Source organism: Amphiura filiformis, chromosome 5 (assembly GCF_039555335.1).
Source record: "Amphiura filiformis chromosome 5, Afil_fr2py, whole genome shotgun sequence".
In the NCBI taxonomy this organism is placed as follows: Eukaryota; Metazoa; Echinodermata; class Ophiuroidea; order Amphilepidida; family Amphiuridae; genus Amphiura; species Amphiura filiformis.
This window is the reverse complement of record NC_092632.1, coordinates 65,824,759-65,837,477: the sequence shown is the minus strand read 5'-3', so window position 1 is coordinate 65,837,477 and position 12,719 is coordinate 65,824,759. Positions and strand designations below refer to the sequence as shown.

The 12,719-nt window shown below is 34.7% G+C and overlaps 1 protein-coding gene across 1 annotated transcript in view; it reads left to right on the top strand.

Annotated features, from left to right (window-relative positions):
* LOC140153572 (AP-3 complex subunit delta-1-like) overlaps window positions 1–12,719 on the top strand; it is a 61,921-nt gene that overhangs the window by 5,176 nt on the left and 44,026 nt on the right. Inside the window, 5 exon segments of the mRNA XM_072176354.1 lie at window positions 2,575–2,670; window positions 4,333–4,494; window positions 7,848–7,955; window positions 9,893–9,958; window positions 10,362–10,425. Of these exon segments, the coding sequence (XP_072032455.1) occupies window positions 2,575–2,670; window positions 4,333–4,494; window positions 7,848–7,955; window positions 9,893–9,958; window positions 10,362–10,425 (496 nt within the window).

The window sequence follows — 12,719 nt, the reverse complement described above, 5'->3', positions numbered from 1 at the left end:
ATTTTTCTGGATCCCCAATTTCCTTACCCATACCTTAAATGGATTTCTAAATATCTACCTGTTGCAATCGCAGCATTGGCGCTGGATTTTAAGCTAGTAAATACCTAAATGTTTTAAAATCCAAACTCGGCAACACCACTTGCCCTCGGCAACACCACTTGGCAAATACAGCCCGTCGTAACAATGTCGCACGTAAACATGTGTTTTAAAAAGAAATGAGAGTGTCACTTCTGTCCAAAAATTTGAATTTTGGCCTTGAGCAGCGACAATCAGAGGTAAGAAAAACACAGTATGACGCAGCTTAAAATATAGAATCACTATATCAATTTTGAAGTTTGTACTTCAAAGAACAAGCCGAAACAAGGTGAAATGGTTCGAAAAAAAAATTGATTTCGCTGTATCTTTTTATCGCGAAACTAGACAATTTGGCAGCAGCGAGTCGGAAAAATAGCAAATATCTCAATTTTCTGCTATCGAAATGAAAATTTAAATAGCACCTGCATGCAGAAGAGGGTTTATAGAAATAATGTAGGTCAGAATTTTGTCTATGAAATCTTGCACGGAATTATTATTACTGGTTACAAAACGACATACAAGTGGAGGCCATTTTACTTCAAATTCGGACAACATTTTAAGCTTACATAAAAAATCGAGACAACCAATATCAAGAATGAATATGCACATTCTTTTATTGACTTGTTTGTAATGTCGTCGAAGTTCCCAACAAAATCGCCACTTCCAATGAGAAATTATAGCCGTGTTCCCAAAAATCTTGATGCTCCGGATATTGAAAAAATTTGAAATGTTTGAAAAGTACATTTCATTTTGAGCCAAGTGGAAAATTCAAGCATAATAATGACCCTTACACTTTCAGCTTTTAGACGTAGTTTATGCGTTTTCTCTCTCCGATATTTATTTCCAGAAATAGATAAGTTTAAAGGGGGCTACGTGCATCCCATTTTGCTTCTGAAAATGGCAAAATTGTGTATAACCTTAACCTGCTTGTTAATATTATGGTATTTCTCAGAGATGAGGACCATTGATGTAAGGATTTCAAAAAAATTGATATATTGGCCACTCAATATCGATAAAAATTGATAAATCAATTTTCCTCCCAATTTTATTCATACCGTAAATTATATCTTCTACATTCATCCATACATGATAACCATCTGCTGTTAGTTCAATCCTCAGTTTTTTTCATTCATTTCTGGCGTGGATAGCATTTCTCCTTGGAACCCCAGTAGTACGATATCATTCCATGTAGTACCGTACAATATTGTTCAATTTCTGTCCTTTTTTCATAATTTTCCTATACATCCTTTTTTTTAAATAATCCAAATCGGCAACTTGGATATATTTTTAGATTTTCTTCAGAAAGTGATATCGGGATATCGGTATTATTGGATAGTAGATTTATTGATAATTATCGATATATCGACGGTCCTTAGTCATGGTACAGTACTAAAGTCTAACTGACAATTAGCCTGGGCAATTAGATTGCAAATTTTCACATGGCAGCAGGGTTCAGTATTGTGTGTTGATTAATCAATACTATCATTGATTGGAAAGCAGTAAGTGTATACCGGTAATGACAAAGAAGAGCATTCAGAATTAAGCAATGCAGCACAGCATTTGTCTGATACCTGGTTATTACAGCTTGGTTGACATACATTTTTGTATTTATGACAGGTCGGAAAGTGGAAATTTTGTGTTGACTAATCAATAAGTGTTACCCTGCTTAAAGAAAGTATAAATAAATAATAATAATAATAATAATAATACTATCATTGATTGGAAAGAGCAAGTGTGTAAGGGTAATGACAAAGAAGAGCATTCAGTATTATTAAGCAATGCAGCATACACTGTAGCATTTTTCTGATTTTGCATTTTCTCAAAAATTATAGCGCATCGGTGACAAGTAAGATATGTATATTATAGGGGCAAGCACTACTGCACTGGAAATTTTATTTCAACACAGACAGTTGTGGAGTTACAGTCAAAAATGAGGGAAAACCAATATTTGATCAATAAATCAATAACTACTTGCCTTGATTTGCTGAATTTTCAGTGCAGTAGTGGTAGTCCTTGCCCCTATAATATTAATATACATATCTTACCAATGCGCTATAATTTTTGAGAAAAATGCAAAAATAGGCACAAAATTGGGTAATATTGAACGGCATTGAACAAATGGGGTATCAAAATGCATGTAAATAAACCATCCTTCTTTCAATGTAAAATATTGTGAATTATTTAGTGAATATGACCTACTAGTGATGATGAAATAGATTTTGTGAAATGTTTGTGACTGTAAGGTCTTAACATTATGGGCGTCATTTTAGTGAGTTCCGTTATTCAAACCCAAACTCATACCTGACCACTGCCACAACACATGGCACCATTACGTATTGTACCATGCCTCGGCAATAAATGCCAACCAGTCCTATTGCGATGCATTGGAAGTAACCTTGTGTGGCTGTAGTGTAGGTGTCTGCAGCTAGCATGGTACCGGTACACTAAAGAACCATTCAATTTGAATTCAATCTATACTCTATGTTCTTTTTGCAACAGGCTAAATACATAGCAGCATGCATTGATGAGATCAAGCAGGAACTGAGGCAGGAGAACATTGCAGTCAAGGCAAATGCCGTAGCAAAACTCACCTACGTAAGTCATTAACACTAACTAGTGCTGGATCGTTGTGATAACATTTCATGTTGTAAACACATTGGGGTACATACCGTATTGTTTGTAATAAACGCTCCCCCTCTAATAAATGCCCCCCTCCAATTTTTCTGTGAAAAATTGACAAAAATGCAAACATTTCCATGCCATATATCGTGTAGGTAAGCTTAAAACTTGCATCAGTCATGTCAGTCACGATCGCTATATTGAATGGACAAAACATATTATGACTCAACTCCCATCCATTTCATTGCCTAATTCGTCGCCTGTATTCCATAGTGGCGTATAGTGGGCGCCATGAATAAACAACTTTTCGAGAAAATCGGGTTTGAAGAAATGCCAATTTAAAATCGAGTTGTGTAAATCAGACATTCATTATATTTTGTAAATGATGTGAAATTTCTGTAGTAAACTAAGTAGATTTTATTGTTATATATTTTTCAAAAGAAATAAATACATACTATTGCTGGCAAACTGAAAATACAACTATACGTCACTATGGAAAACAAACAAAACGCAATACCCTAACCTAACGTTAACCGTGACGCCACCTCGGTCGCCGTGTAATCCCTATGGCGTTACTTTTCAGTCGTTCAGTATTCCATAGTGGCGTATAGGTCCGACACATGTACGCCACTATGACATACGATGTTTTTCATTGTTGCCGATATTTCATAATTATAAAATGTGTATAAAAAGTGGCGTATGGTCGATACGCCACTATGGAATACAAAAAATGTCACTTTGTAACTATACGCCACATTTAATTAATTAATTACTAATTAATTAGCTAATTATGACTGATGAGACTTAGAAAAAATAAAAGAGAACATCATTAAAAACATATGTGCCAATTTTCAAAAAAATGACCAAAAATCACTATACGCCACTATGGAATACAGCCGACGAATTATGGTAGAATTTCACTAATTCCATGCACTTACAGGAGTAATTTTGTTGTATGCACCATCGGGAAATTGAACCAGATTTTTAAGCTTTTTTCACTGACAATTCACTTCCAATAAACGCCCCCCTTTTGGAAAAATGCAACGCCCCCGGGGCGTTTATTACAAACAATACGGTACATAACTTGCCATGTTTTAAGTAGCATTACTTGGAGATACATTCTGTCAAGTATTGAGCATATTGATATAAATTAATCAGAGATGCCAGCTTTAAATTTTTTTGGCTTTCCGGATTTGTTTGTTTTTCCGAATCTTTATCAATTAAATTTTTTTTTTTTTTTTTTTTTTTTTTTTGCATTTGGAGAGTCCTGTAACCTAGAGCCAAGTGCTGCAATCATTTGTGTTTGATTTAAAACAAATTTGGGGGGGGGGGGGATAAAAAATAACAATTTTGTATCTAAACGGGACCCCGGCTATTAGGCGCTGCACTCCGGTCGCTACGTTCCCTATGGCTTGCAATTGTCCGTATTATTTTAAGAAATTTTTTTGGCAAGTCACTGGCATTTGTTTAATGTGTGCATGGTTATTGGAAACAAAATTGACCTCAATCAAAGATGTGCCACATCTTTATTGATTTGAGCTATCAAATGTCAAGTCGATGAAAAAAAATGTTAGTTCAGTGTCTTGTTTAGAGGATACACTAAGTAAGCCACATTTCTTGGTATTGTGCTCCATACAGCTTCAGATGTTGGGTTATGATATCAGCTGGGCAGCATTTAATGTGATTGAGGTGATGAGCTCATCCAAGTTCACTTACAAGAGGATAGGGTACCTAGCAGCTGCACAGAGCTTCCATGAGGGCACCGATGTACTCATGCTTACTACCAATATGATCCGCAAGGTATGTACTAAATGCATGAAAGGAATTATGTGTTTATTGGAGAAAACATGAAAAGATGTACTCTAAGGTATTGATTTGATGATGTGGAATAAAAATGGTGTTAAATGTCACTGTACACATGGCTTTAATTTAAAGGACTTACAAATAGACGAGGGGGAATGGGCACACCCTGTACTGCTCCCCACACACATACATAAATACACACACCCCAGTCATACATACACTGAACCAAACAAATATCTGACTACTGCCTTGTCAAATATGTAATATAGGCAGGCCTGGAAATAAGTCGGTCTGAACCAGGAGCCAAACATTTGGAAAAGCGGCTCCTGGTCCTGTAATTTTCTAGTGAACCAGGAGCCATTTTCAAAGAGCCAGGAGTCATTTTTCTTAAAGTATCAAAATGCTTATTTTTGTTATTTCTACAGCTTTCGATGCTCACCTGAGACTTTTAGATCCATGTTATTTGTTATTTAACTTATTATATTATTAATTATTGTCACAAGTTAACAAATAACAAGTTATACAATGAATGTTATTATATCTGAACAGACCAGTTGAGTCTTATTTTATTTTATTATTTTATTTTATTTTATTTTATTTTATTTTATTTTATTTTATTTTACCTTATCTTATTAATTTATTTTATTTTATTTTATTTTATTTTATTCATTTTTTTTAATTAATTTTTTTTTTTTATTCAATTTGGCCTTTTATTTTTTTTTTTTCATTTTTTTTTTAATTCTTTTTTTTTTTAAATTCAATTTGTCCTTTTATTTCGTGATTTTAGGAAAATTTTAAATATCTAGAAACAATGTCGCTAAAATTCAAGATGGCCGCTTTCATGTTTAGCGATCGTGGTGATCACCTTAAACCTGAAAACAAGGCAAAATACTGCCAAAATTATGAGCCCTGAAGGCAAATATCAAGGAAAATTGGTGAAATATTAGGTAAACTATAAGATTTGGCACTGCATTTTGTTGAAAATACATTGGAAATGGCTAATATTTTGAGCGGAAATGAACTTGCCTGACGAAGTTTTACTGGGCCATTTCCTGAGCACTGATACCGGCTATAAAATACAGATTTTCTCTGGCGCCTGGGCGTGTATTTGGTTGGATCCAGGCGTTAAAACTCAGTAACCGTAGGGTAAAAATCGCTCGGCGCCTGCTTGTTTCCAGGCTTGAATATAGGAATAGAATCTAGGAGGTTCTACATCTCCAAGAAGATATAAACAAGATGTAGGGTAACATAATTTGCTCATCTGATTACTAAATACTTTCTACAGGTAAATTATGTATTTCTTGGCCAAACTGGAACATGCGCGTTGCGTACTGGCTTTTTAAAGTTAGTGTCTTCAATGTAAAGCACATTCAGAGCGTATGTTTGAAATCATGTTGGTTCGTTATGAGTGAACATTACATAATCTTAATAAAAGTTAAGTAAAATCAAGTGAAATCTTTTTAACAGCATACAATCAGGGAAGCACATAATCCAATTGGTGTTACATGGATCAAAATGTACCTCACTGTGAAACACATACTCATAATAGATTTTTATCCCACTGGTGCTCCTGTAATTTGCAAAAAAAACATAAGATCTGAATTGAGAATGTCTGTCCATCCATCTGCCATCACCTAGGACCCACAACATCCTCATCTATCAGGACATAGTTATCTAACCCCAATGCATTTGTGTGTTCATTGAATGACCTTTGAAGATGCGAGTACAAAAACTCATACCCAGCAACTGGAGGTCAAATTTTGCACTATGATTGTTATATTGAGGTTATTGAATTATGCCGCTTGGATGAGGCAATTGTGGTCCATAGAGCAACTTGTTAAATGATATAATTTCTGTTGTTACTACTAATCCAACTTATAATTGCCAGGAGCTCAGTGCTCCTAACATGTACGAGACTTCTATAGCCTTGAATGGCTTGGCCTGCTTTCTCTACCCTGATTTGGCTCGAGATATATCCAATGATTTGATGTCACTGGTAAGTTGGCATGGCCATGATGATGATGATGATGACAAGGCCCACTCAGTGTCACCTAGATGTATTTTTTTATTTAGTTCTCCTGAACAGATGATTTTCTAAGTCATAGGATGTATTATTACATAACCCCATGAGAACTACCTGCCGATTGGCCAAAAAGAAGTTTTCAGTATCAATTGGACCAATCAGTGACATTGTTAGAATAATTTCACCACACAAAAAATTGGGGTGAATTATTTGCAAAGCTCCATTCTGATTGGTGATTAAAAGTGAAGATATCATGTTATTGACCAATCAGAGGCAATGTTAGATCGGCAGGTAGTGCTCAGGGGGGATAACCCATGAGCCAAGTTGTGAGTGGGGGTTGCAGAGACAATATGGAATAAAAGTCAATTTGATTTAGAAAATGGTCTGTCTGTCCATTCAAAGTGTTCAATGTTGTTTTGTTGCCACCAATAATTGTCTCTGTGAACCAGTGAGCCAATCCATGTCGGTATGGTTGCAGCTCCAGAAATCGGAATCACAAATTGGTTGAGGGTTTGAGACATAAACTGTTTATTATTCATTATTGTTTTTAGGCCTTCAATATTTTTTAATACATTTGAAAGATGCAATTTTCAGTTTCAACTGGTTTTTAACGTGTTTCTCATGCAAACTATTACACTACTCAAAAGCATTAAAGGATCAGAAGCTGACAATCCTTTTTTTGCATTCTTAAAACTATTCTTAAGTTGCTGACCAAATGTTTTTCACTGACTGAAGTGTTTAGGGACATGTGTGTTCTAGCAGTAGAGTACACTTCTCATGATTGTGAGATTGTGGGTTTGAGCCCTGCTGTGAGGTGCTTTACCTCAATTTGTCCTCTCTACCCAGGTGTATAAATGGGTACCGGCATTCTTTAATGCTGGGAAGGTAACACACTCGCTGTCAAGGAGGTGTAGCGATGTAAATGCTGTGTCTGAAAAAGACTAAAAATGGGTATCTGATCTAAATCTGATCTTTTAATTTTTTTGAGTAGTTTACATTGAGATTGTGTTAGGAAATAGAGACAATTATTTCAGTATTCTGGACTGATCTCAATCCAGGGTATTATATGTAAACTTTGTAAAGAATATTTACTGAGAAATATTTAACCTTGTACCTGTGAACCACCATATTTTTTCTACTTCAAATTAGTTACCCTGTAAATCAACACAATTAATTTGAACTATTAGTAGTATATCGTACCTGATGTATATCAATTTTGATTTTCTTTCTTTCCGATGTCTGTGTGGTCCGTCCGTCCATCCGTCTGTCTGTACCCCATCACAATGCTGCCCTGTTTTTTGCTATTGTATGGTTTTGTGTGTGTTAGGATATAAACAGTGCCCAGCAGTACGACTCTGGTGTAGCTTTGAGTGGTCTTGCATGCTTTACGTCCCCCGACCTGGCCAGAGACTTGGCCAATGATCTTATAAGTCTGGTGAGTGTTGAGTGAGTACGTCCATCCTCTAATAGTATGATCCGTATTACATAAGCAGAAGATCGCATAGTAGTACCCGACAATTGACGATGCTCAAACCTGATATCACACTTGACACAGTTTTGTGTAAATGTTACGTATATTTAGATGTATTTTTTATTCAAATATTTCAAATGTTATATTCTGCTTTCTGGTATTGATCATACTATATGAAACTGCTAACTAACTTTTAAATGTAAAAATCTGTAAATTTTAATTTTGAAAATTTGTAGCTGCCTCTTAATTGAGTACATGTCTTGTGAAAGAGATGAAATACCTGGTAGAAACTTTGCCAATGATAAAATGGAGAGGTTTTATCCATGTTATGTTACAAAATGCTGAACTTTGTAAAAAGAGGTGTATGCATAAATGTTGAAAAAATGTGTGCAATCTTGGAAATGTCCTACATAATGCACATACAACTCTATTACAAAAGCTGCTGGAATTTTCAGAGAGATTTAGCCACAGATGGATGCATGTGCATGTTGGGCCAGAACTGTCTGTTAGCTTCGGATGACTGTGTTTTACTCTGTTGCCTATTGATTTCAGTGGGCAATGGGTAAAGTACAAATGTACTACCCTTGCCTTGGAGATATGATGCGACTATCGCTGAATGTTCTGCCAGGTTCGGTGGATTCTATTACATACATGCATTGAAAATTGAATATCATAGTTTACAAATTGCATTCGGAGAAGAATCTGGTTGCAAATGAAAGATGATACCCAATTAGAGTGATTGAAATTCAACCTTTGTATTTATAAAGTGCCAGTGTTTTGGATATTTCATTAAATGCAGAAATGAATAATAAATTAAGAGGCAGCTTTAATCAAAGTTTGAGTTTACTTAAATGTAAAAATGTTTGATATAACAATATTATGTATTATCCCATAAGCAATTTAGTTGGTAAAATTATGGTTCATCCCCAATCAAGAACAATGTCAAATTGGTAAATCATGTAATGTTGATAAAATCAGTTAATGGGAGGGATGTTGTGTTCCCAGCTTCTGCATGCCCCATACCATGTTATTAATCCTGCCATGTCCTTAATGACTGTTAAATGAACTTGCTTGTGGGACTTCATAATTATTGTCATGTATTCTTCTAATGTGTAGATTAAGGACTAAGATAATAACGTTTTCACATATTTTTTGTGGGACCTGAGAGCACATCAGAGTTCAGACATATCAAATTGCATTTTGAATACAAGGAATGTCCTTCTGATATCAAATTATTTTGATTTTTTTTAATTTTCAAAAAAATATTTGATATCAGAAGGACATACCTCGTATTCAGAATGCAATTTGATATGTCTGATCACTCTCTGATGTGCTCTCAGGTCCCATAAAAAATACTGTGCAAACATTGCTATCCGATTCCTTCAGTGAATGGTATAGATATTGTAGTAGTTTCATAGAATAGTATTTCTCATAGTATATGGTTAAATATATTTTTATTTAGCACTAACGACCAGGTTAATCATTGAGAGATTCATCAGGAATTTAGAAATGGGATTAATAGGAACAGGTTACATTTATGATATAGAACCTGAACTTTGAGCCTTTTGAGCAGTAAATCTTAGTGCAAATAAAAATGAACTAGGGTTTAGAATGCATGAAATGAGGCGTTTTATCAATTAGGTGTTTTATCAATTAGGTGTGTTCATGAAATTTAAAAAAAGAATGCTTGCTACAAGAAAATGTCCAATGTGGTAATGGGATTAAATTATTTCACTCTTAGCTAGCCCATAAGAGAGGTAAAAAATATTTTAAAACTTCCTGTCACTTACCAAATTCTTGAATCAAAATTCCATATGATGACAGTGATTTCACCATTGCATTGTTTTGTTGTTTGTATGAGCGACTGATGGTCAACTTTGTTTTACTTTGTCTACATGTAGATGGCTTCTACAAGACCATATATTCGAAAAAAGGCTGTTCTTCTCATGTACAAAATATTTTTAAAGGTGAGTCCATTATGCAGACTTAAATGTTGTGTGAAAGACTGAAGGTGACTTGTGCCTTCTTTCATTGCGAGATAACCTGTTATCTGATATATCATATGTTCATTTGATATATAAAAAGTGAATATATACAGTTTCTGACAGAAGAACGACAGTTGTTTACATTTTCAGAGCATGCAGAGCGTAAACACAGAAGTGGGATTCTGATTGGCTGATTCAATCGTCTGACAATCACAGGAACACAAAGCTCTGTGTATGTCGTTCATTAGCAGGGCGCTCGCATCAATCTGAATGGGAATGCTGGTTTTCTGTGAAACCGAGTGTAGTACTGTAATTGTCTTTGCAACTAAATCCTTATCCCATAACACAGTATAATGATGTTTCATCTTCCTGTCCATGTTTATAGTTTCCAGAAGCTCTTCGACCAGCCTTCCCACGTCTAAAGGAGAAATTGGAAGATCCTGACCCAGGTATGCATGTTTAATTTATTCCCATACTATTTTATTCCATCTTCTGCTGAATGTTTAAAACTTTTTCATGTATTTTTTGTGTCATAAAGATGTATTTTGCCCTATTGTTTGCATGACCTCAACATTACATGTTCGTAGTTACTGTTAACAGGGGCATCTATTCTTCCATTATTCGCCCCCAAAGGGGAGGGAATAATTTTACCCCTTTGGGGAAGAATTTTGTGTTTTGAAAAAGAAAAAAAAGAGAACAAAAGAAAACAGAAATCAACAGGATTCAAGGAAGATTTTTTTTTTTTAAAGAACTAATTTGGGCAAAAAGTGTATAACTGAAGCATAGATGGTCACTGGCTGGCAGTGACTGGTCTACAGGGTAGGTAAATTCATCAAGTGTCATTTGGGGAAGAATTATAATGGATACATAGCATTAGCATACATGTAGCAGTCCCTTGCCTTTTACCTATTCCCATCCCAAAAAATAGTTTGAGGGAAACCAAGGAATGCTTTAGCCCAAAACAAAACAGTGAAGAGTTGGGTCAGTAATGCTTCCCTTCCCCGACTAGTGGTCATACTAGCTATGTATCATAGCGATGTTTTTTTATATTTTTGAGAGAACATCAGACATATCGAATTGCATTTTGAATACAAGAAATCAAATAATTTATTTTAAATTCGCGATATAATACACATTTTTTGAAATTTAACAGTCCTCAAAGTAAATTGTATAAATCTAATGATATATGTACTTCAAAGTGTATGTAGCTGGGATGAAAAGCTGTCCATCATATGAAAATTTTGACCTTTTGTATTGAATATAAAGATTTTGCCCCAAAACACCAAAAATATAGGTTGATCTTTTTGGGAAAAAATGTATATCTTCAATATGAACGGTCATAATTTTCAATTGATGGACAGCTTTTTATCCCAGCTACATGCTCAAAGTACATGTCATTAGATTTATAAAGTTTGCTTTGTCTTTGAGGACTGTTAAATATCAAATTTTAATAATTTGCCATAAAATTTGTATTATATCACGAATTTTGAAAAATCAAAATTATTTGATATCAGAAGGACATTCCTCGTATTCAGAATACAATTCGATATGTCTGATGTGCTCTCAGGTCCTACAAAAATTACTGTGCAAACGTTGCTATCTGATTCCTTTTGTTGTAAAAACTTGATGAATAAAAGTACTACGTAAAGACCTTTTCCTGAAGGAAACCTTTTGATTTTCTAACCATGCATCATGTTTTTGAGACCTTTCTCTTTTGAGACCTTTTTGAACCATTTGGCCTCACATATTGCATTGCAAACTATTAATTTTGATCAAAACAAAAGGTACATTAAGATATTCCGAATACTAGTAGGGTGGCCACAATGCTAGCTATTGTGTGTACCCCTGCCTACATACACAAATGTATGGTGAAAATGTAACAGATTCTGCAGCAGTTGGAAAACTTTTGGGCATTTTGAATTCCATATAATTTGTCTCCTAGTAAACTTCTGTGCAAACCTGACTACCTGATTAGATAGAAAATACTCTGCTCGTAATGAAGGTGAATATAGCATTTTTGTACGGTCACGCATAAAAGAGTTACGCACAAAATGATTTTTTGTCATCAAATAAAACTATTTTCCCAAAGTTGTACAATTATGCTATATTCAGTTTTACAATCTAGACCCTCAGAGCAAAATCCTGTGCAAAAATCAGACAATTTGGTTGTGTAGTTTAGGAAATACAGGCCTTTGAAGGTCAAAATTGGCTCATAATAGCGCCCTCAACGGTGCAAATCACATATATTTACCTGAAAATTCCTGGCAAAAGAGTTATTTTTGTGATTTCAGCCATTTTAAAAATGTAGCAATTATGATCCTGGATTTTTAATATTTGCATAAATGAACATTAAATAAACAAAAACAATACATCTTGTGCCTTGTTTGGCTTTATTCCCACAATTATCGCTCCGTGAATATGCAAATTTATGACAAAATCAGGATTTTCCTAAAAATGGGGTAAAATGGCCAATTTTGTGAATCTTTAAAAGGCTGTATCTTCATAGAACGGATTGTCCGATTGAGTTGATTCAAGAGGTTTTTAAAATCATTTTGCAGCAGGAACAATCCTGACAGAAAAAGTAATTCCAGGGGTGGGTTTGAAATTTTCATGTGACCACCCTAATACTAGTAGCAATAAATCTCATTTAGTATAATATGTATTCCAAGTAAAACAGCATTGTCTGAAGGGAACCTTTTGATTTTTTAACCATGCGTCATGTTTTTGAGAACTAGTAGCGATC